General features: G+C 36.7%; 1 protein-coding gene across 5 annotated transcripts; it reads left to right on the top strand.

Annotated features, from left to right (window-relative positions):
- The first annotated feature begins 918 nt into the window (after positions 1-918).
- On the top strand, positions 919-22,982 carry LOC111222296 (androgen receptor-like). Of its 5 annotated transcripts, none has more exons than XM_022745981.1 (9): positions 919-2,292; positions 7,962-8,113; positions 8,324-8,440; positions 13,046-13,324; positions 14,038-14,182; positions 16,870-17,000; positions 17,111-17,262; positions 19,152-19,278; positions 20,722-22,982. In XM_022745981.1, the coding sequence occupies exons 1-9, from the start codon at positions 1,025-1,027 to the stop codon at positions 20,865-20,867; spliced, it is 2,517 nt and encodes an 838-aa protein (XP_022601702.1). In that variant the 5' UTR covers positions 919-1,024; the 3' UTR covers positions 20,868-22,982. The 5 variants fall into 5 exon arrangements, with proteins under 5 accessions (XP_022601702.1, XP_022601704.1, XP_022601706.1 ...); XM_022745983.1 differs by having other exon boundaries at positions 19,152-19,217; positions 20,722-20,828; XM_022745985.1 differs by lacking the exon at positions 20,722-22,982 and adding an exon at positions 17,779-17,815 and having other exon boundaries at positions 19,152-19,270.
- The last annotated feature ends 1,833 nt before the right edge of the window (positions 22,983-24,815 follow it).

Here is a 24,815-nt window from a genome sequence, read left to right as displayed (position 1 = left end):
AGTAGTGTGAGTGAACTCATTTTACTCTGGGTGGGTGGGAAACCTGACAACCAACACATCCCTGCCTCTGGCATTTTAGAGACATTACTGTTTACATCGTGGTCTTGTTTTCATGGTGCAATAGGATTTCTAAGCTGCTTGTGCATTACATCCTGGAAACTGACTGGGGAAAATGGGCTGGTATAAATATCTGAGGGTAGATGAGGGAAATGAGGAACAGGTGAGTTGGTAGGTGGGAAAGTTCCAGTGATTGGAAATGTGAAAACAGGTGAGCAGGTGGATCAGTCTGGGGACCTCTGGTGGGTGGATGGAGTATGACAGGAGGTCAACAAACAGGGCTGAAGGTTGGCTCTGTCAAACATTTCTATGTGTTACTCATTATTACATAGTGTACCTGTTTGCCTGTTTGAAATTTAACCTCCTCATTCTCTGATGAAAACCACGAAATAAAAAAATATGTCCTTTTGAACCAGTAATTTTGGTAAGGTGTTATTGAGAGGTCCATCTAGTTAATGTGTACAAAGGATTTATTTACCAACATGGAGGCATAAAGGCATCAGGAAAACAAATAAGGGTTAACCTCTACGATCGATTTTCTATTAATCCTGTAAAAAAATATTATTATTATTATTATTATTATTATTATTATTTTTGTCATTAATATTATTATCATCATTGTTGTTTTTTATCATTATTATGAATGAAATGTAACGTGAAGTAGGGAAGCCCGAAGAAATCATCCCAATAAAGCAAATAAATCACACACACACACACGCACGCACGCACGCACGCACGCACACACACAGCTGGACATAAAATAAGCATAAATGAGGGCTTTGGTGTGGTAAATGTGAATTCCCATCTTCCTTCATATAATCTTTTATAATCTTTTTAAAATTGCCAAAGTAACGCCCAGCTTTTATTACAGTGAGTGTTTGACAGACAGTCACATCCTGAATTCAGGATTTTATCAAAGTGAACTTGAGCGCCTCTGACTATGAAGATCTCTGTTTAGGAGGAGTTTATGACTCCTGTGGCTCTCCCAGGACCTTTACCAAAACGATTTGCACATCGGGAGTGTTGGCTGAGCAGTAACAACCACTGGGACCTGTCGAGACTTCTGCCGTGCAAAGTTCGCTTTCCTGGCCAAGTGAACACTTTCTGGGAAATGAGCCAAACTAGCCGACAGTTATCTTGTAGCAGAATTTGTCCAGAGGGGGAGAAAATAAAAACAGGCGGCTTTGTGAGCGCTCCCAGTATGTCCCTAAAAACTGAAGAAAGTCGAGTTTATTTCATCAAAAACTCAACAGGACCTGGTGTTGGCAGACTGAAAGACTCCGACAATGCAGACGCAAACATTTACGGATCCGGACACATAATTCCGCAAGTCTGTGCCATGGAAAAACACTGCTGTGCTGTTCCCCAGGAGTTGGTAAACGCTGGGTGCCGTGTGGGCGATAGCCCGTCTTTTTCTGCTTGCGCCACAATCTCAGAAACAGCCAGGGAGCTCTGTAAAGCTGTGTCCGTGTCGCTGGGTCTGGCCATGGAGTCGAACGACACGAGCGATATGGACGCTGCTCTCCCCCCGTGTGCTGCAAGTGACCACAGAGATAATGTATTCGGAGTTGGAGCCATGCCTATCAACTATGCTGGAGCCCAGGCTGCCGCCACCGAGTACAGGTGCCCCGACAGAGATGACCGGCCCCTGCCCGGGCAGGAGCAACTGGTGAAAGTGTTCAAAAGTTCTGACACTGCTGCGCCTTTGCACCACTTCACGTCCACTCGGACATCTGTGGATGAGCAAAACTTCACACTGTGCGAGGCTGATGACATAACTTCAGCGCGTACTGCCTCTTGCCCTTACGTGCGGTCCGCGCCAGTCAGCTTGGCACACTTCGGCCAGACGGCGACACGGCCGTGTCGAGTCTTCAAACCCCCCGATGAAGAGGCGAGAGACTCTGTGGAAGCCATGGAGAACAAGTTCGTTGGTTATCAGCCAGAACAATACAACGTCAAAGTCAAATCTGAGGACGGTGAACCTGCCGGGGCGTTGTGGACCAGTGATTACACCTTTAATGAGAAGTACAACTCTCAGTTTTGGGGTTCGAGGCACTGCATGAACGCGCACAGCACAGGAGCCAACACTGCGTTCATATGTAATCCATATGAGAGGAGCGTCATGCGCTCTGAGCAGTGGTACCCAGGCAGGATGCTGAGGCCGCCCTATCCCAACTCCAGCTACCTGAAGACTGAAGTCGGAGAATGGCTGGATGTCACCTATAACGACACTAGGTAAATAATAATGACAATAATAATAATAATAATAATAATAATAATAATAATAATAATAATAATAACTATTATTATTATTATTATTATTATTATTACTATTATTATTATTATATATATTATTAATAATGTTTAGTAAGCTCTGATTCCTGAAGATAATCCACCAGAAATGACCAATGACTGTCTGAGCCCAATGAAATGAAAATCTACAATTTGACCTTAAACTAACCCCAGTCATGAGTGAGGAGAGTGTGTGCTGTCTGTGGAGAATCCACCTCATCAAATAGCTCAAAGTGTAGCTTGACAATCATCTGGCCAGCAACAAAACAGTTTCTTTCATCACAGGAATAGATGTATTTTAGAAGAAATCTTTAACCTGAACAGATTTAAACTACTACGGAGATAAAAGTGTATTTTAGGATTTTGGCTGCTTTCAATGACAGCATGAGGGAAATTTTGCTCATCAAACTGGTGTAATAATGCATTTTAAAAAGAAGTAGGAATATATTTGTCTGGTTCACATACTTGTCATTTCATTCATCGGATAGACCTGCAACCATAGCTGATTTTAGGTTTTTCTATTTAAACTGTTAGAAAATGAAAAAGTCTCTCATCCCTTATTAAATGATATTTTCCACTGACACTTTTATTTAATTTAAGGACTTTTCCCATTAGAAATATTCTTAATGAGTGTCAACACTGTAAAAAGAAAAAATCAAAAAATCAAAAAATAAGATTTGTTCATTTGTACATAAAATCCCATGTTCTTTTTTTGTCATATCATAAAACAGCTTCTATATTGCTTTTCTGGTCTCCCTCATCAAACAACTAATATTGATTTCTGACACCTGATTATCATTCGAACGTGAATGGAGAGAGTAACTCTATTCTTGAACAGCTCTGCAGGGAAAAACTGCCTCACTGAAAGGTGATTTATGGCTTTTCTTTGAGTATAAATAAAGTTTCCTTGTAAGAGAATATAATCACTGAATTTGTGGGATTCAGTTCATAAATAGACATGACTACACAGAATGCACATGGAATGAAACTACAGCAAAGCAAGCAATGTTTTTTTTTTGTAAGTGTAGGCAAGTTTTATAGTTTTGTGACAATTGTATATGTTAGTTAATAATAGTATGATTTTCTCCAAAAGTTCCACACTCATTTTTAGCTCTTAAGTCTGAACTGATGGAATACAAAGGACACAGAGTGGACATGTTGACTGACACTGACACAGAAGTGTCACACGGCTGACGTTAGCATGTCTTTTCTCCAACTGTGTGATTTCTTTGGGCTGGTGGTGAATGATTGAGAGCATTGTTTTACACCAGCATCTTTGGCTGTTTGAGCGCAGTCCTTTCAAAACAAGAGTATCTGTGCAGTGAATCATTAAACCAGGTACAGTAAGGCAGAGGAAGCATAAATCAGAGAGGTTCTTAAAAGTGAGGACAAGCAGATGTAAAACCCCACAAGGAGCTGTCCATCTTCTCATCCCGCTGAGAGGAGGTATGGCTGCATGGTCTTCCTGACCTACTGAGCAGGAATCTAACTTAATTTGCTCTGAATAGTAAAGACACAAAGTTTTAAACATACCATGCCAAATCTTTTTTATATTTTATTTTTACATAATTAGCCATGATCAAATTCTTTGACTGTAGATGGCGATATGAAATACAGTGGGAGAAAGACGATTGATCTGTGACAGGGGTCCTAAGTCAGACCAAACTGGTTTCAGACAGGTTATGCAGTTTAGACTACTAGCTCAGCAGGATGTCCGCAAGTACACAAGCATAAAGACCTTGGAGTACAGTGAGCTTTAGGTCTGCTCTTGCTTATCACCTCAGGTCCTTGCGTCTGTTCCAAGAGGCTAGTTTACTGAATTATCTGAACGTTACTGAATAAAACCCAGATCAGATCTTTGATGTGATGCTTGCTCCAGATCTGAGTTTTACTCGGCGAAATTATCTCAAAAGTTACTCTGAGTTATTCTCTGTAATGTGTATTCACATTATCAAACAGCTGCTTTGTTTTTTTGTTTTTTTCTATTTAAAGTGTCTTTTAACTGATTTAGACATGGTTCATTACTGTACCCTCCGTGGTGCATGATTGTTATAGAATTACGCTGCTACAAGGACAGAGACTTTGATGGGAATAAATGGAACACTAACACTTTTGGGGGAAATGCAGAAGAGGAACATGCATCAAGGCAGTTCTGTACTGAAGTGCCATTGTTGGAGGCCTAATCAGAAAAATCAGTTGAAACAGGGAATATCAACTTAAGACTGTAGCTACTATGAGTTTCTCTCTTTTTTTTTTGATGATGATGATGATGATTAGGAGGGGTATTGCTTCAACGGTCTGTCTGCTGAACTTTATCTGTCACCAAATAGTTAAAATATCTCTTCTGGCCTGAATGAGCACTTCTTGTTTCTGCTGCTGGGTTTGCCCTCATAAGACTTTGTTCCTCATAATTATTTGAAAAAAAAAAAATAGTGCTGTGGACAGAAATGTCTGCTGCAGTTTCACCTGCTCTGAATGTGCGGAATATCAAGAGTATAGCGTACGGTGCCATCTGAGAAAACATGAATATGTTTTACATGTTTTTGCAACAAATGGTAGTTAAAATTGTAATTCTGGTCATGAGGACCATCATTAAACATTTTAATGTTAAAAATAGTTTTTAATGATGTGATGGTTTATTATGAGTTCTGTTTTTTAATCACCTGTTTTTTTGTGTACAGTTTCCGGCACTCTGCAAATGTAATAATCATGATTTCAAACTTAGAGGGTCTGGAATTGTTTGACCAAATAATTCTGGCTTTACTTAAGCATTTTATTAGAATTGTCACACAAAGAGACAACAGATGTTAAAAGGTCAAAGAGCAGGATTTTGTATAGCTCAGATTTGGACTTGGAATGAAGTGAAGATCCACAATGGGCGGTGAGCAAAGCACTTACATATAATAAACAGTGAAAACTGCAGCGAGAAATCTACAGTAGTGGCTAATAAGTACAGTGATGATATTTATGCTTACAATACATTGGACCTGTCCACAATTCCTTACATGGGCCAAAATACGTCCTGCTCACCCGACCTGTATTCCCCTGACCAATGAGGAACTGCATACTGTTACCTCACAAAAGAGTGAAAACAGATGTTAGTTGAACTACATGGCTAGAGTAAGCACAGTTTCCAAGTTCACATTTTTACTTCAACTTCAATTTTTTTATGAATGTGCATTAGTTTAGCAAATGACAGAGTGAAATGAGGCAAGTAAATAACAATCTGAAGCAAATCATGGGATTGGCCCATTCATCATAACAGAAGAATAGTATATATAGTAACATTAATCCTAATCTTTTGCTGCATCAATCAAACAGTATTGCGCACGGATAATAGCTTTTACTTATCTTTATAGTTAGAAAACATTAGACTCATACAAAAGATCATTCTGTTTTTGTAAATTAGAAAATTGCGCTTATGTTTTGACCAAACTGTTCCAGTAACAGTCTGATGTAATTGTAATGGGAGGCATTTACCTGTATATGGTCAGTGAATATCTGTGTTTCTGCAAAGTATTTCATTTGATTTTATGATGTATATATTTGTGATACAATAATAATAAATAATAATAATAATAAATAATAATAATAATTAAAATAAATAAAATAGAATATGTACAAGTATACAATATATCGAGTGTCTCTTGCACTCCAAATGTGTGGGTTAACATTACAATGATCACAGTGTAAACAAATCAGGTACTACACCAAAGTGCATCTCATCAAAGATGAAAAAATAGGTAGGATTTAAGGCCATATGTTAAGAGGTCTTTCAACCATACAAGTAAAGTAAGAATTAATATTCATATTCTCAAACCCGGACAGGAAATATAATAATAATATCATATAATAATATAATAATATAACAGATAATAAAAAACATGGCATTTAAAAAGAGTAATAACATAAAAACTATATCAGATATGATCCATCTGTGAAGCTCTACTCTTACAACTACACCAGTATCTTTCATCCGTACATACTCCCAGACATTCATACATAGACATACATACTCACAGGACTGTTGTGTGTGTGTTGTTACTCCACACAAAATGATGCAGTTGACAAATTGTTGTACAATGGAACAAACAACAACTGATGTTTAAAGTCAGATTTTCTAGTCATTATGTCTGGGTTAATTAGACCATGTTTATAGTTTGTTTTTTTGTTCTTCTCTGATCTTTTGAAAAAGTTATGTTGATTTTGATGAGTCCACCTGATTAAATATTGATATTGTTCAAATGATGTATACACTGCACAATTTTGAATCTTGCAATTGTTTAATGGGACAACTGCTTAGGTCTTTACAAAATATGAATAATACTGATTGATCTTTTGCTTTTTTCTAAAAGTGGAAGAGGACACTATAATCTTTTGGTTTTAAAGGTCACAACCTGCCACACTGTATTTAAAAAACACATTTTATCACCTTGTTCTACAAGTAAATTTTTTCAAAGTAGAAACAGTTCTGTGAGCTACACTGTATTTAAAACTACTAAGAAGCTGGAGCAGTAAGTTATTAAAAACATATTAGAGGTTATACACTATTATGGAAGTAATGTTTTAGTCAGGTGGGTTATAGAATTGTGACATACAGTATCACCCTACAGTTAAATATAATCAATCTGTTTTAACCTGTAGTAGTTGCACTGTGTATTGTTAGCAGTTGCCTTTGTTGATCTGTGCCCTCAGAGGGTTTTTTTCACATTTATTGCTGATGGATCCAGACCACATAAGAATTCAGTGTCACCATTCATCACCTCAACTCTCCCTGTTTAACCTACCACATTATTTCAATCACAGCATTGACTAGGCGTCATTCTAAAGAATGATAATTACAGGTTTCATAGTTTACTGTCATGCAGGAATTAAAATTGAAAAAGAGAGACCTTTCATACATACTGAACAACTTAAGGACTAGATCTATATTGTGATTCATTTAGATTTTGTCTTGTAATTTCAATTTCCCAGTTTATATAAATCATTTTTTCCTCTGTCACTTAAAATCAATCAGGACACAGCAGAGGGTCTTCATTTAAGCTTCATTTTCATCACTTTTACACCAAACCTTGCTATCTGAGTTGCACGTCACAGAGGCAACGTTATGTCTCTGCCTATTCCATTCTCTCAGTGTTCAAGGCTGAGGCTGGACGCCCTTCATGGCTCCCCCCACCCCCTGCTTGGCTGTGGTGTTGGCGTTCAAATCTTTCCCACACCATCCTAAGTCATCACAGCCTCTGCCCTCCTTAACTCACACAGTGAGAGGCTGCAGCATGGTTCTGGGGAGTGAATATTAACTGCTTTGTGGTTCCATTTTGGACAGAATGTAATGAGTAAAAAGTAATTATGGACTTGTTAAGTTCAAGGTTAATTTTTATCCCAAATGACTATTAGTTTCACAAGATATTAAAGTTACAAAAAACAAGACACTAAAACAAAACCAGTGAATTATTAAAACAGTATTAGTAGTAAAAATATATGAATATGCAGTACTATTATGACAAACAATCAAATGTCAGTAATCAGTAGAAGCAATTTGTTTGATCACACCGCATGTTCAATAGCTGTTCATGGTCTGTAAATGTCCGGTTTCATGTGTTTGACTGCAGGCTTGAGGCTGGCAGAGAGCACCTGTTCCCCATGGAGTTCTTCTTCCCACCACAGAGGATGTGCCTGATCTGTTCAGACGAGGCATCCGGCTGCCATTATGGTGCACTCACCTGTGGCAGCTGCAAGGTTTTCTTCAAAAGAGCTGCGGAAGGTAAAAAGCTAAACGGTCTAACTTGGACTGGGAGTTTGCCCCCTCCCCATGTATCCTCACTGTTTGTTTAACATATTATTATTATTTCTTTTACAATTTGATACAAATATTCAGAAACTAAATCTGTTTTCTTTTCTTTAATTCGGAATGATATATACAGTGTTTTACATTTCAGTCACTGTGGTATCTGTGGTTTCTCTGTCCATGCAGGCAAACAGAAATACCTGTGTGCAAGCAAAAATGACTGTACTATTGATAAGCTAAGAAGAAAGAATTGTCCGTCTTGTCGGCTGAAAAAGTGCTTTGAAGCTGGAATGACTCTCGGAGGTAGGGTGGATTCATGTACTAAAATCGTTTAAAGAAACAATTATCATTTATTTTATTCCTGCAGTTTATTATAGCATTACTAATCACAAGCTATTTTTTTCTATCATCAGTTGTATTTCCCTTCAGACATATGCACTACACTATGAATATACATTAAGATATATACATTTGTGCAATGTAGACTATAATAAACACAGTATATTACATACTGTATGGACAAAGCATACAACAGAGAAAGTGTAGTCCTGAAAGTGAAAGTATTAATGGTTTTCCAAGACCAAGTACTTTATTCTCTCTTCACTGCACATCTTAGCTGACTCTCTCCAATTGCAGCATCATCACAATAGGGGATGTTACTGATAATCAAGCCCCTGACTGAGCTACCATGCAATTTAGACCTCTTCCATTCACTTCTTCTTACTGTCACCCAGACCTGTTCGTCATATTAGGCTGTAAAGATTGACATGTAGTGGACTAATTTTAGTCTTGTGTTCAATTTTCACTCTCTTCCATTTTCTCATTCTGTTAACGGTGAAAATTGTATGGGAAGCACAAAGCTGACATGAGACATGTGAATTAAAGTAGCAGACATGCTGGTAATTTCACCACCAGTCACTGACAAACCCATGGAGAGAAAATGTGATCTAATGCTGTGATTGTCAGTAAAAAGGCACACCTTTTCTAGTTGTGGCTAAAAAGATCCTTTCACTTATGTTCTCATCATGGACATGTAATTCACTCGCGGCATTTCACAGGAAAATTTATGACAATAATTTGTAGCAGTGGAGGCAAAAAATTTATACATTTGGTTTTATCATCCCAGAAGATTTTTACTCAAAGTACTTCAAGGTAAAGTCATGAAATACTGAGAGAAAAAGAGAGGTCTATGCTTAATTTATTATAAAATGACAAATACAGTATATTGGCAGTTACATCAATTAAATCATTAGATCACTGTTATTTGTTTCACTCCTAATAGTTTGGACAGTCTGAAGAAATGCATTGAAATCTCTGAATCTTGCATCTGTTCAAGATTGAGGGGCATCACTGTCTTAAATGCTTAAATGCTTGTGTAGCAGTAATGACTCAGTACAGAGGTCCTCCAGAATAATACTGGGGTAATACTATGAGATTACAGAGGTAGTAGCAAGAAATGTACCTTTAGTCAGCGGAAGTGACTGATTAGTGCTTTTAATTTTACGTCTTTGGCCATATACATAAACAAAGGCCATACGTTAGCTCTCATAATTACTATGAGTAATAATAATAACAGTCTGTTCTTTTCAGACTGTATGGGCCTTGCTTTTGACACCTCAACTTTGATTCAGCTCAATTTTCATCAATCATGTTTTATAAATTCAGTAACTTCCAGTAAATGTGTCAGCTGAGCTCAAATGAACCTGTTTTAATTCCCTAATCCTCTCGTAGGAGACTTTTAATCTGTCATGTCTGGCTTAATCAGGTATGCTCTTTGGTAAATGAGCACACCCGTAACATGAAAAGACAACGCCGTCAAGCTGAGCGTACAATTCATCAACAACTGGAGGAGCTGATGCTATGCTATAATTCAGAATTCCTGTAACCCTGGAACCCTGTTCAACTATTGACCATCTCATTGCTTCCTCCAAACCTGCTCTTCAGTACCATTCCCCTTATAGCTGTGAAAAACTCCTCATCTTTTTCTCTAAGTCGACAGTGTTAGGAGTTAAATTAAGTCAATTAATCTCCCTAATGTTTTAGCAAATATGAGTTGTTTTCAGATTTTATCTTGTCATAGTTTTGATTTTGGCTATGCTTATGCACCAAAAATGAAGAATTATGGATATTTCACTGAAATGATCATATATAAGATTTTGACATCTCCATTATTAATCAGGATATTACAGTTACAATTCCAGGTGTTTATCATCATGATTGCCATTATTATGTGTGTCATATTAATACCCTTATTATTATTATTATTATTATTATTATTCTAACACAAACTTAACCTCAATAGTAAAAAGAAATCTTTCATATGTCAGTCTTTCATTACAACAGTATCGTCCCATGATTATCTATTATTATGAAGGTATTACCCCATTATTACATTACTATATGGAGCTCTAATGTAAAATGTTACCCACTGTAGTTATTATGTTATTGTTTACAGCTCATATAAGTTTATTTCAAAATTATGTTATTCTTATTGGAAAATGTCACATTTGAGTGTTGAGCTATTAGGGACTGGAAGGTTTATCCATTTCCTCTCACTTCTTCCTCCTTTTGTCAGACTGTCAAATGCAGTGCTCACTAACACACACACAAACACACACACACACACACACACACACACACACACACACACACACACTCACACACACACACACACACACCTGCCCAGAAATACAATTTACATCAGTGAGCTTCTGTCATAATGACATCCACATCCACGTTGTGTTTTTTGTGCAGTTATGATCTTGGCACGGAAGGTGGAAGGTGGACCAAAAAATGTGACTACAGTGAGAAAAAAATGGCCAATAAATTTCACATGTGCAGTTTGATTTGAGGGAAAATTGGCTTGTAATGGATTAATCTACAGTTTATTCACTGGAGGTCAGTTTTAACTGGAAACAAAGTAAGATACAGCCCAGTGTGCGGGTTGACCTATACACTGAGTTTGTATACACAAAGTTGAGAGTGTCTCGTCTAATTAATTGTTCCTCTGGACTTAATGTGAGTGTAACAAAGACTGTGCTTGAATCCATCATTTGGATATCTCCTCTTGTGTATATTGGCCCCAGCTCAAGCATGGGGATCTTAAGGTTAGCTCAACCCAACATATTTACACTGTACTCTGCAAAGATCAGATGCCTGTCTGTGTCACAGTCAAGAATCCCAGGGAGGAATTTTTAATTAACCATTTTTCTTCCAAATGTTTGTTATTGGATCATGAATGGAAATGTGAGACTTGCAAATGATCCTTCTTATATAATCTGCAATTTGCTACTTCTGAGAAAGACTTAAGTCGTATCTATAACTGGCAATTCAATATTTATCAGACTGAACTGAAAAGCCAGGCCACAGTTTTAATGAGACGTTCTCCACACAAAAGGCAATAGCATGGCAATTAACAGTGATTTTTTACTGTCAGTCATCACCGATAAAAGGGATTCAAAAATATGTTGCCTCATATTTTAATTAATAGTTTTTTTCACTGCCTAAAGATAAATACATTAATTTTCAAAGAATTGGATAATGAAATTATGTTTTTTTTATGATTTTGTTGAGCATCCCACTTTGACAACAACTGTTCTTGAATGCACTCAGCACATACTCACCATTTGTATGTGTCTGTCACTCACACTCCAGCACAGCTGTCATTCTGAAATAACAGGCTGAGTTGAAGTGACACTGTTCTGTTACATGTGGACAGAAAACAGTCAGTGAGTGTAGTAAATGGTTAGCCATCCTAAACCTGACTGTTAAAGAACTATTGTATTTGGCAGAACATAATTATTCCTATGCTCAGTGTACACGGTCCATGCCACCAAATCAAAGACCCAGCTCCAATTTACTGTAGTTTATAGGTGCAGGTTGCCATATGGAGCAGCTGCCTCAGGGTTTTCAGCATTTTTGAGGAAAGTAATTGTAGCTTTGTCATTGCTTAAAAAGAGGGAGTAAGGTTTTTATATATAGATTCAGTATTATTTTGAGATTTCAATGTCTTTAATCTCTGTATGTTTTGTGAATCATATACATAATGAAAATCTGCAGGATTTACTGAGTTATGTAGTTACACGATATCTATTTAGGACTCTACTCTACATCTGTATTGCAAGGACTCACACATGATGACCACAGGCCTCTCCACAAGATGAGGCTCATCTGGTCCGAGATGTTCTTCCAAATAGGATTTCATTCAGTATCTTCAAAGCTATTAGCAGATCAGTATTGAGTATTGTTGGATAAAATTGGTATTTCCCTTAAAAGGCTTATTTAAAACCCACAGTTGCAGTAGGAGACATTTCTAAATGATGATTTAGAATGTAGAACTAATTTTCAACAGAGAAGTTTTGGTTGGACAATTTTCCTCTAATGCTCAGAGGACAAAACAATAACCCACAGTGTGTATACAGACACATTGTCTTGTTTAACAATGATGACCTGAGGATTTAAGTGATTGATTTTGAATCAAATCAGCTGAATAACTGTGACCATTTTTGAAAGGGAAACCCTGAGGAATGAACCTCCATCAATTCATTCTGGGTCCCACATTTAGCTGTAACAGGTAAAGTGTGCAGTAAAGACCTCAAAATCAAAGACAGAAAATCCATCATCCATCAAGTCTTTAGAGCAAGAGCAGCTGGATTCTACAATCAGATTCAATCAGATGTGTCAAACCTGAACTGAGGGGATTAAACAATGTGCAAAAAATATGGTCTGACTACAACTTTTATCCCTTTCTTGCCTTGTAATTCCAGTCAGGTGGATTGGAAATTGAAGATCAGTTTGATTTGTAACTTTCTTTGCTACGAAATAGCATATTTATTCATTGTCACAGCTGAAGTTGTAACCTTTTAACAACTGAACTGATTCTCAGGTTTGAGTCTCTTTTGTTTGTAGCACGTAAACTAAAGAAGATTGGTCAACAGAAAAACCCTGAAGAGGATCATCCTGTGCAGGACGCTGCAGAGGTCATCCAGAGTATCTCTCCTAAATCAGGCCTGAACTTGAACTCCCAGCTGGTCTTTCTCGACATCCTGGAGGCCATTGAGCCAGAGGTGGTGAATGCGGGACATGACTATGGCCAACCAGACTCAGCGGCCACCCTGCTCACCAGCCTCAATGAGCTAGGAGAAAGACAATTGGTCAAAGTGGTCAAATGGGCGAAAGGATTGCCAGGTAGGACACTGGTTGAGATTTTAATATGATCAGCAATTTCCTGATAAATCCACCTGATAAATGTAAGTTCCTGAGGGCAATGTCTTTTCTCTTTTTTGGCAGCAAAATGTTTTGCTTTGTTCACTAGCTATTACTGCCTGAAAACAGCTGCCTGCTGTAAATCAGCATTGATGAGAGCTGGAAGAGTAAATCAAAACAGTAAAGTTGCATCCATAAAACTAAATTAATTAGCTGAAATATGAGCTGAGGGGAACTGCATTAAGGTGATAATTATGTAAAAGACACTGATCACAGCAGTTTTAAATAAAGTATGAAGTCAGGAAATAATGAATTGTATTCCATCTCATTTGAACTACCAAACCTGTGACTACTCTTTTGTATTTAATAATAATAATAATAATAATAATAATAATAATAATAATAATAATAATAATAATGATAATAATAATAATAATAATAAGAAGAACTTTATTTATATAGCACCTTTTAAAAACAAAGTTTACAAAGTGCTTTGACAAATGAATCAAAAGTAATGATGGTCAAAAGCAGGACAGACAAATGGTAGAGTTACAGAGGGAGGACAAACAATATAATTTGTGGTCTTTCATCACTTTTCTCAGATATGAGAAAGATATTGGGTAAGATTGTGCTCACAGACCTGGATATATATATATATATATTTATATATATATATATAAAATCTTTCTCCTTAGGTTTTAGAAACCTTCATGTGGACGACCAAATGACTGTCATTCAACATTCATGGATGGGGGTGATGGTGTTTGCCCTGGGATGGAGGTCATATAAGAACGTCAATGGCAGGATGCTTTACTTCGCCCCGGATCTTGTGTTCAATGAGTATGTACAGCTATGAATTCTTGAATTCAATTACATGCAATGTTCTCTAAAAGGCTTTTATCAGGGGGTGACCCAACATGCTGTGCTTCTCATTATGTTTAAAGATCACCCCAGTGAGTAAGCTGGTGCTATCATACATAATAAAGACAGTATTCTCTCTCTGTCTTCATCCCCTTCTCTCGCCATCTTTCTGTGATTTGCTTTCCTGCTTATGCACAAAGACATCTCTAGAATTTCATAAAAGTAAAGTACAGATGGTTGCAGGATTTTTAGGACAGTGTTCATCCGATTTCCTCCTTAGGTGTTCTTTTGTTACTGTAGGATTAAAGTAAGGAACATTAGTTTTCAGCATTCAAATTCACATGGACCTGGTATTTGAAGCCTATTCATATGAGGTCTAAGGTATATTAATGGTTACACCAACTTACTTAGTATCATCAAATGTTTACAGTATGTATGCGATGCTTGTGTTCATCTACTGCAACCAAACATTTGTATACATAAATACAAATGAATCTTTCCTAAGTCAGTATATTATAATTTATAGATAAGGAAAAAACCGTAACCCTGATTTTATAAATTTTAGAATAAATTGTGTTTCATTTTTATAATAACTGACAAAATGAATGTATTGTGATCATGACCAGTTTTAAAAGGCCGGAAATCTTGTATTAGGATTCGGGCAACATCTGCTCATGTTGCATACCACATTTGGTTTTAATGCAGAAAAATAGTTTGACCTAATAATCCAGACACAAGTCTTCAAAGCAAGAACAGGTGTCACAGTCAGAGAAAAGTGATCAAAAGAAATTTAAACATATACCATAATTACAGTATCACAGTCACAGCTGCCCTATACTACCGTGTGTTATTCAGCTTTTGTTAATAACTTGTAGAGAGAAGTATCCCTGTTGAATTTGCAGAAGTCCCCAGTAAGAATTGATATTTATGAATATAGCTGCCTACAGGTTAATGAAACAATCTTATAACTGGGAGATAGCTGACTCGATCTTGATTTTTGCAGGAAGTGAATGAGCAACAAAACCCAAACTGCTGCACTGAAGCTGCTCCGTGATCAACAGATATGACTGTGGTCGACCTAGGCAGGTCCCAGAAATGATTGTGTAACTGTGTCAGTGTGAGGCAGGTGGAATGTGCATAGATTACCCACACTGAATAAATAAAGCTTAAAAAAGTAGATGTTCAAACTATCCAAGTGTCAGGGAACATGAGAATTTAGTAAGGGCTTGAAAAGTAAAAAGCATCTCATATTGATGACATAAGTGGATACTTAATTGTAGAAGCCCAACATACAAGATAGCAAAAGTAGCCTACATTAAGCTATTTCTATTTAATTTCATGTAGAACTGTTAGACAGCTCTATAGCTGCTGTTTGATCGACTAAACCCAAACTGTGTCACTTAATAAATGAGAGAGGACCATTAGTGGGTTGTTTTCTTTGTCTTTTTGCTGTTTTAGTGTCCCTGCATGTGACTCCACAATCATTATGCAAAATAACAGCAAAGTTTTTGACAAAAAAACACAAAAAAAACAATACACAGTGGAAACAGTGTATGAATGTGTACAGCCAAGCAGGTGCATCAATATTTTATACAGCATCATGGACCAAGCACAATGGCCACATTTACTTGCTGTTTACGGAAGGTTAAATCCTTCTAAACAGTCAGACAGTGTTTCCTACGTACTTAGATAGAGTTGCAAGTCAGTGAGATTCTTTTATCCATTAGTTAATGCTTAGTTAAGTTTAACAGACAAAGTGGCTGAAACACACATTATACATTAAGAGTAGAAAGAAGAGAAGACAATGGCGAACATTTTAGTTAGTTTAGGATAAACTCAATATTATATTCTAATTTAAGGGTCCTTCCATTTCGGCAAAATTTCCAAGTGGATGCCGAGATTATCCTGATGACATTACTCTGTCATCATCTTCATCATCACCATCATCATCATCGTCATTTAGTTTACACAGTCACTCTATAATTTAATAATTCGATTATATGCTGGCCTGTGGATTTTATATATTTATACAATCACATACCTGAAATCTACATACCTGCATCCATTCCCAGAGAGATGGAGAACATTCAGCTCTGAACATTAGCTCTGTTTCACAGCTCTTTGTCTTTCAATTTTAGGCTCTTTCCTGTGGTCTGCTTTCAGTCTTTCTGTACTAAGCTACAGTAACAGTAACTATCTGATTCTTAAATATGCCTTATTTCACCTTCATGTTCACAGCATGAAATTATGTTACAAAGTGTAGCATAAAAAAGGCAGAGGTGTTGGAAGAGATGCCAAAGTTTGATCTCCCACTGTTGTTCTCCCATGCATGTTGATATAATCATTCAGGCAAGTTGAACATGAACTATCCAATCACCTGAACTTTAAACCAGTAATAAATGACGGGGATTCTAGTAATGGATCAGAGCTGCATGTTTTCCACATCTTGCACCAGATGTCAAAGATCCCACAGCAGAAATCTGATATTTCAGATTCATATACTGTCTCCATTACAGCATTTATAGAAATGGATGTAACCTCTGAAATTCTTTCCTCTTTTGCAGTCATTCATTACAGAATAAATGTCCAATGTTTAAAGCAATTTATCCTTGCTTCTTGTGATTGAACTCATTCATTCACATCTCCTGACCTTTTTACGTCTGCAGACATCGGATGCACATTTCCACCATGTATGAGCACTGCATACGGATGAGACATCTTTCACAGGAATTTGTGCTGCTGCAGATCACTCAGGAAGAGTTTCTCTGCATGAAGGCCTTGCTCCTCTTTAGCATTAGTGAGTACTGTCCTGTGTACTGAGCATCATGACATCAAAAGTGGAGCTGTCAAAAAAAAAAAACTGAACCACCAAACATGTAGTCAAAACTGTTTTTCTCTTTTCACCAGTTCCAGTTGAGGGTCTGAAGAGTCAGAAGTACTTTGATGAGTTGCGTCTCACCTACATCAACGAACTTGATCGACTCATTAACTATCGAATGACGACCAATTGTTCTCAGAGGTTCAACCAACTCACCCGACTCCTGGACTCGCTCCAGATGGTGAGACACACAGCTTCCCATGATTTCAGCTGAATAATGTCACATGTGTATTCCTTCTCCATGTCACAACACGTGGCTGCATTTCAGTGAAAACTATAAATCAACAGTTGTTATTCTACCAATTTGCCTAAAGCATTTCTTGGTGATGCATGTGTTACGCCCATGAAGTTGCATACTCCAGGGGTGACACACTTTAAAAAAAATGAGTGTCTGTGAGGACAAATAACAAAGGCACTGTAGGTGAGCTGGTCTTCAGTTGCTTTACTTAAAAACGTTAACTGCCAACTACATCAATACAATCATCACAATAATCACAATATCAAAATTACTCCATTTCAAAAATGCAATAAAACTATTCACCAGATATTTACAATGTTAATTCTATATCATTTTACTATTTATAATTATAATCTTTCCCTATGTAAACAATTATCTTGTTTCTCTTTATATATTAAATCACAAAACAAGCATATTTAATGTATCTATAAGAAAATCTCCCTCTTCCTATTTCTGCAGCACCGCAGCCTGAGCGCTTTCTGGTTGCCTAGCAAAGGTAAACTGCACTGTCCTGTTGATCAGCTGCGGCTCGCGTTGTAGCTGTTGTACGCCGTTAACTAACTGCCCAGTTAGAAAATAACAAATTAACAAAAACTATTGGATCTACTGACAAAATAAACAAAATGTAAACCACAAAACACTGTAACATTTACTTTCACACACACACACACATCTACCAGCGGAGGAGGGCAAACTTCAACTCCGCACTCGCTTCTGTTAGAAACATTAAGCTAACACCAACAGTTACACAATTAACATATAAGCAAGATTATCGAAAACACATAACAATACACAAAACAGAAAGCACACAATATTTATAACATGTACAACCCAACGCCCACAGCTTATATAGCCTCACAAGTAGTCTCGTGCCTGGAATACGAATGTTTAAAATTTTAACGGGGGGTGTCTGTAAAAATATAAAACATAAATACATATAAACAACACACATTAATGAGTGGGCAATTAAATAAATAAATAATATTAAATAACTATCCTTTGTGCCACACATGCACTTAAATCTAAGTGGATGCTGTGTTTTTAATAGCCCATGGAAAAACCCATGCTAGTACAAGCAGAATCTGAAGCATTGCCTTAAAAATCTAACAACTGTTCTTCAGGGTAGAAAGAAGTCTAATCGATGAGTTTACTGTGATTCAGAGCGCTACAATCCAAACATTTTAGGCCATGCCTGTAAGGTTTATAGTAAGGATCTGGACCAACAAAGCAGAAAAGAGTGGAGTGATGAAAAAAAGCTCTTTTATTTAAAATCTTGTTGGGAGTAGTGGAGCAGGTCAGGCAGGTGTGACAAACCGACAGGTTGAGCAGGTTAACAGAAATTCAAACAGACAAGACGAGATGGGGGCTGAGTGTGGCAGGTGGCAGAGGAATAGACCTAAGGCACAGGAATCTCAGGGTTACCGAAAAGTTCAACAAGACAGAGCAAAATTGTTTCAAAAGAGGCAAAAAGAGGCCGTAGTGTCTGCACGATGAGTTGGAACGATCTGGCAACGAGTGAAGAGTTGAATGGGAGATGGGAGCATGATCCAGGAAGCAATACTCAGCTGAACACTCACACACACGCACGCACGCACGCGCGCACGCACGCACACACACATACAGACGCAAACTCGGGACGAACAAACACAAGAGGGAAGGGAACACAGCAGAGAACACAAGGAAAACAGGGAAAGAAAAGGACCACAAGGTCCTAATCCTAACAGTGCCATGAGTATATCTTATGTTTTCATGACTCATGTTTCCTGAGTTATTGTCAAAACTCTTTGCTTGTAGTAAACTTAATTCAAATGATGTTGTCTCTTCTGTTTTAGATGGTGAAGAAGCTCCATCAGTTTACATTTGACCTTTTTGTTCAGGCTCAGTCGCTTCCCACAAAGGTCAGCTTTCCGGAGATGATTGGGGAAATAATCTCAGTACATGTACCAAAGATCCTGGCAGGTTTGGCAAAACCTATCTTGTTTCACAAGTAGAAGGGGTTTTTTATATCAAAAACTGACTCAGCTTTGCTGCCTCCATAAACTGTAACAAAGGCTTTGCACTGTTTCCGTACATGTTCAATCAAATAGCCCTGTCATGTATTCATTATTTATTTTCAAGTTTTTTTTCCTTTTAGACATAATTGAGATATTTGCTCAGAACTGTTAAAGCTTTTATCTGAAGAGCTGCGAGTGTTTTCAGATTGAGCGGAGATGCTACTTTGCATTCTGTAAATAAAGATTGCAGACATCTGAAAGTAGCAGGGTTAAAAACATCAAGTTTGCATGTGACCTTCATTATACATACACTTGATGAGGTACACATACATATGAAATAACAAGAGAACATGTGATGGCCCAAAGAGTAAATGAGAATTGGATCACAGAAATAAACAGACACTTACTGAAATCTGTTTTTATAATGACTGCCTTCAAGAGCAAGTTCCTGCTTGTGAAAACGAGAGTGGTAAATTCAACTTGGAAGGCATTTAAGTGCTTAAATAAGATGTGTAGGTTTTAGATTTGTTTTCTTTTGTTTTTTTATTAAACTTTGTAACAGATACAAAAAAAATCCTGAAATACTGGTGTGACATTAAATGTGGGATAAAACTATGGAGAAAAGACCATGGTCATTACTATAGCAAACAGTATAGATATGATAGTCAGCTAAGGCAAATGTAAAACATTGATGTTGTCTTGATACTTTGTGAGGAATAAACATAAAACATTAGATTTGCTAAGAAAAAGGGATATTCTTGCAGTTAATGTGTAGTTAAGAATAAAGCTTTGTGGACATGTGAGGTCTCAGTTATAAACAAAGATTACAAATTGAATAGAGTACTAGTTTTTGATATGAAAATCCAACTTATATATATAATAATTAATCACACCATGCTTCTCAACAGCTGGAGTTGTAGAAAATTCTCTCCCAGTTGTATTTACCGCTTCTTTGGTTAGTCATTATTTAGCGTTTCTGCAGTCACAGTTAGCAGAAATGTATTTGTTTTTCCATATTCAACTATTTGGCAATAAAAAATCTGTATACACTAGACTTTGTTCATTCAGTATTCTCCTTAAATCTAAATTCTTGATGATTCAAACCCTCGATGTTAAAACCATGTCTTTTTGAAAGACAGTGGACAAGATGACAGCTCAGGTCAGGTGTTGTGTTTGGTAGTAGCCACACAACCAAAACCTCACATTGTGTATTTTAAGCATAAAGAGTTTTTCACTATTTGCTCTTGTCTACTTCTGAAATCACAAATGATGAGTAGTACAATTCTTCACTGCATAGTGTAAAAATTCAGCTAAGTCACGGTCGTAAAAGAAACAGGCTGAGTTACTGTTAAACGTACACACATTGCTTTGAAGTCCTTCATCACTCACACGTGTTGTCTTCACACAGGGCATTGCTTTTGCTTGACTGAGCCAATGCAGCACAATGCAAATATCTCCAGAAGACACTTTGTGCTTATTGTCACTCTGCACTTCAAATATTGTCCCGTCAAGTTGCCAGCAAATGTGTTCGAGATGTTTTCTCAATGTTACTAATTTTAAAGCATTAACTCATAAATAAGTAGTTGGGAAACTTGTTAACGCAGGTGGTTGGCATAAGTGAAGTTGGAGAAAATTATGTTGTTTTGATACTGTATTCCTCCACAGCACAGCTTCAGAATCAATTTATCTATGATAATTAAATAGTAAGATGACTTTACAATCCAAGCCAAAGGCAACATGAATTAGTTATTGACAATAAACTATATTCTTGTATCCTTGTATCTGTTTAGATATAGTGGCTGTAGAGAGTATTGAACCTCCCATCAAATTATTTATTTACCATAAAGCATGTAAAAGTGAAGCAAAGACACATGGCAAATTACAAGCCTTTATTTTATTTTTACCAAGAGATTTATTGATAAAAGTAAAATAAAGTCACCAGCTATAACACAATGCACTTAGTCTACAGCTCTAAACTGGTCTGCCGCCCTCCAACCTTGCCAGACATCATGGTGTTGACAGCAGCAGGGACTGGGAGACTTATAGGCACACTAGGAAGAAAGGATGGCACCAAATACAGACAAATATTGAATGAGAGCTTGATTAAAAGATTAGGGCAGTAACGTGCCAACAGGACAAGAAATAATAAACTCAATAAACTCACAGCCAATTTAAACCTGGGAGTCCAGGAAGGCCCTGCCAAACCTCAGAGATAAAACCAAGAAAGAAAATCAGTGGAATGCTTTGACATTATTGACAAATTGATCGCTTGAGCGAAACTGATGAAAATTATTACTTTACAGTAATTTATTGAGTTGAATACAATTATCAGTTTTTGCATAAACCATACACAGACATACAACTACACTTGACAGAGTGTAATTTAGACTGAAATTGTTTCTTTCAGTAAAAGAACTAGAATAGTAGCAGATTATAACTTCTCTCAAACCAGCTGTTCTATCTTTATTACAATCCAAAACAACTAACTTCTGTGGCTTATTCTACATTGTTCAAACATTTTCAACAATGTTTTCTAACTCTGTAAATTTAATACTACAAGCAATTTCTTTTACAAGCTTGTAGATGCATGCATCATGTATTTGTATAAATGTGTGTGTAACTTTTAGCTTTACAGAAAGCAATGCATGGACATCCATGTTTCCTGTTTGTTATATACTGATAGTGTCATCATTGTTCAATGCACGGTACATCTATCAGAGGGCATGATAACTATATATTGTACAGTGATAAGTTGACTGACAGTTTCACAGTTTTTTGTAACAGATTCATTCATAAAGTTAAGCGTGTAGAGTACTTTACTTCATCTGAACAAGTTGATGTCTTCATGTCCTCCTTTTGTCTTTTCCTACAATATCTGCTGTGTGAAAAGGAATGGGGGAGAAAAGGAAATCCAGTAGCTATGGATACATACACTTTGGTCCATGAGACCTGACTCCACTACCACAACCAATTATAGCCCTGAGACTTGAATAAATGTGTTGTCTGTCATTTGAGAAGCAGCAGTTCAGTATAAAATTGAAACTACACAGAAGTCTGATAAAAACATGACTGGAACCCAGATTCTTCATGTGAAAAAAATGTGAAATTATTGAGAATATCAATATTTTAAGTTTTGTGTGAGTTTTGATTAAATTCTAAAATTCAGATATCTATCAAGACTTCTTACGTTTCCTGAATGCACTATATTTTAAGACTGTCACAGTTAACATTTTGCTACTCTTTAGCCCTGAAATTAATGTTGGTTTGAAATGATGTTGTAATTAGTTTTTTTTAATGCTGTTTAGCTTTATCATATATTACACAGGGGGAAATTTGAAGGCGTTATCAGTGCCACTGGACACACATCTCAATGAGCCATATACTGTCGATGCCCCTGTAAATTCTTAAAACTAAAGCGATTTAATCACAGTAGATTACAGTGTTTGTATGATTTCAATGGACAATGGCCGGTATGTGCCCAGTGTACTGCAGATTAACGTGGTTCTTTGTACATGAAACAGTAACTGTATTGATTTGTTTAATGTCTGTTTTAGTGTCCGGACACTTGTCTTTTAAAGGCATCTCTTGTATGATTTATACCTTTTGTGACCTGCTGTGTGTTTTTCAAAGGTGTAAAGCTGCATCATCTTTTGAAAACAATTAAAATAATTCTGACTCTGAAGATGGGGATGTTTGTTTGACAGATCAAGTAACTGAACACTAAATGAAGAAGCACACATGATAGCAAGGCATGAGGGCAAATTAAACTTGGGAATACGTAATAACATTTAAGCCTTAAGCCTTAAGTCCACTTACACTTTCCTAGTTTGTCAACAAGCTGTCTTTGTCATGCTGGAGTAATACATTGAGAAATGTACAACAAATGTACATTAATGGAAAGGAGAAAAACTACAAGTACCAGGTACCAAGTATCAGGTGCTGCATTCCCAAAGCCGTGGGGAATACATTAGCACTAAATACAGCTTGGACATCCAGTAAACATGGTGCATGCTTCAGTAAGAACACACATTCTTTTGTTCTTGTGTGTGCTCCCCTATGTGAAAGTCTTGCATTCGGCCGCATATTAATTTACTGAGGCTCAAGGTCATTATGAATCGGTATGAAATCGGTGAGGGAATTTTCACAGGTCCTGTGATGTGGGCCAACTATCCACCACTGCTGAGGAAATTGAGATACAAGTTGGTGGAATGAGAAAGGCAGAGGAGAGGAGGAATGGCTCAGGCTGGCAGTGGACATTGGAATGTAGTGGTACTTTATTTGAAATACTTATCAGGGGAGCAACAAAAATGCAAAATGGACCTTACATGTACAGAAATTAAAGTTGCTATTAATGATTTTCCTTCAAAAAAAAAAAACTCCAGGAATAGGTGACCTTCCACTAGAATTTTATGCAACATTTTGGTCAAACATAAACCCCCTTCTTATAGAAACTGTTCTGCCCAAAGAAATCGCACTCTCTCACAAACACTGAAGCAAGTTAGAGAGAGTGATAGACCTTCTTATTTTAGACATATTAGTTGAATCAACTGTGGTTAAAATAAATCATAACTAAAGCCATAAATACACTACAATTTATACAAAATAGATTTAAAAATGAATAATAGAACATGTCTATCATTAATACAGTATGCAAAGAAGTATAAGTATTCAAAACTGTTGACAGTTGATGCAGGAAAAACCCTGACCAACTTGAATGATCTTATCTGTGTAAAGTGCTGAAGGTTCATGACTTCATCAAAGGTAGCAGGATATTATTGTATATACACTGTTGCTCATAAAGTTGGAATAAAATATTTTTTTACCTCTTTCCATTAAATGATTGTGACAATGTGATTTATTCTTGACAGATAAAGCGTATATCTTCTCAAAACTTTAGTAGTCAATCTCTTCCACACATATCACAATGAAAATGAAACCACAATGAAACAACAATTAAACTGAAAACTAAATTATTCCAACTTTATGGGCAACAGTGTAGTATTGTATATTTCCTTATACAAATATTATTATTCTGAATTGTTGAGGCTATTAGGTTATAAAATGAATGTAGAAAAAACAGAATTAATGGTAATAGACAAAATTATAAATAATTAGGAAAATCTATTACAATTGAAAGTGCAAACAAGGAATATGACATACATTGGTTGCTATATTAGTGCAGATGAATTACAACTGCATAAACTCAAAAAGTAATGGTGAAGGCCTGGCACGTTTTCCTCTCATTCCCAACAATTAATGAAAATCTACATCCTACACAGGTATTTGGTATTGTAAGATAATTAGAAAGACTTGGGAGAACATAGAAAGATGGATTTGTAGAACTTGTGATTATAAAGTTGCGTTAATTGTATTTTGTTGAGAAAATAAGACACCCAACTCGATGGCAAATTCTTTTTTCCTCACTAGTCCATAAGAAGCTCATGCAAAACTGCACCTACACACACATACAAAAATGGAAGACATTCATGAAATATTACTTGA

Source organism: Seriola dumerili, unplaced genomic scaffold (genome assembly GCF_002260705.1).
Source record: "Seriola dumerili isolate Sdu_G_001 unplaced genomic scaffold, Sdu_1.0 BDQW01000091.1, whole genome shotgun sequence".
NCBI classification, from domain to species: Eukaryota; Metazoa; Chordata; class Actinopteri; order Carangiformes; family Carangidae; genus Seriola; species Seriola dumerili.
The sequence above is the reverse complement of the archived record's forward strand: the minus strand, read 5'-3'. Positions and strand labels throughout refer to the sequence as shown.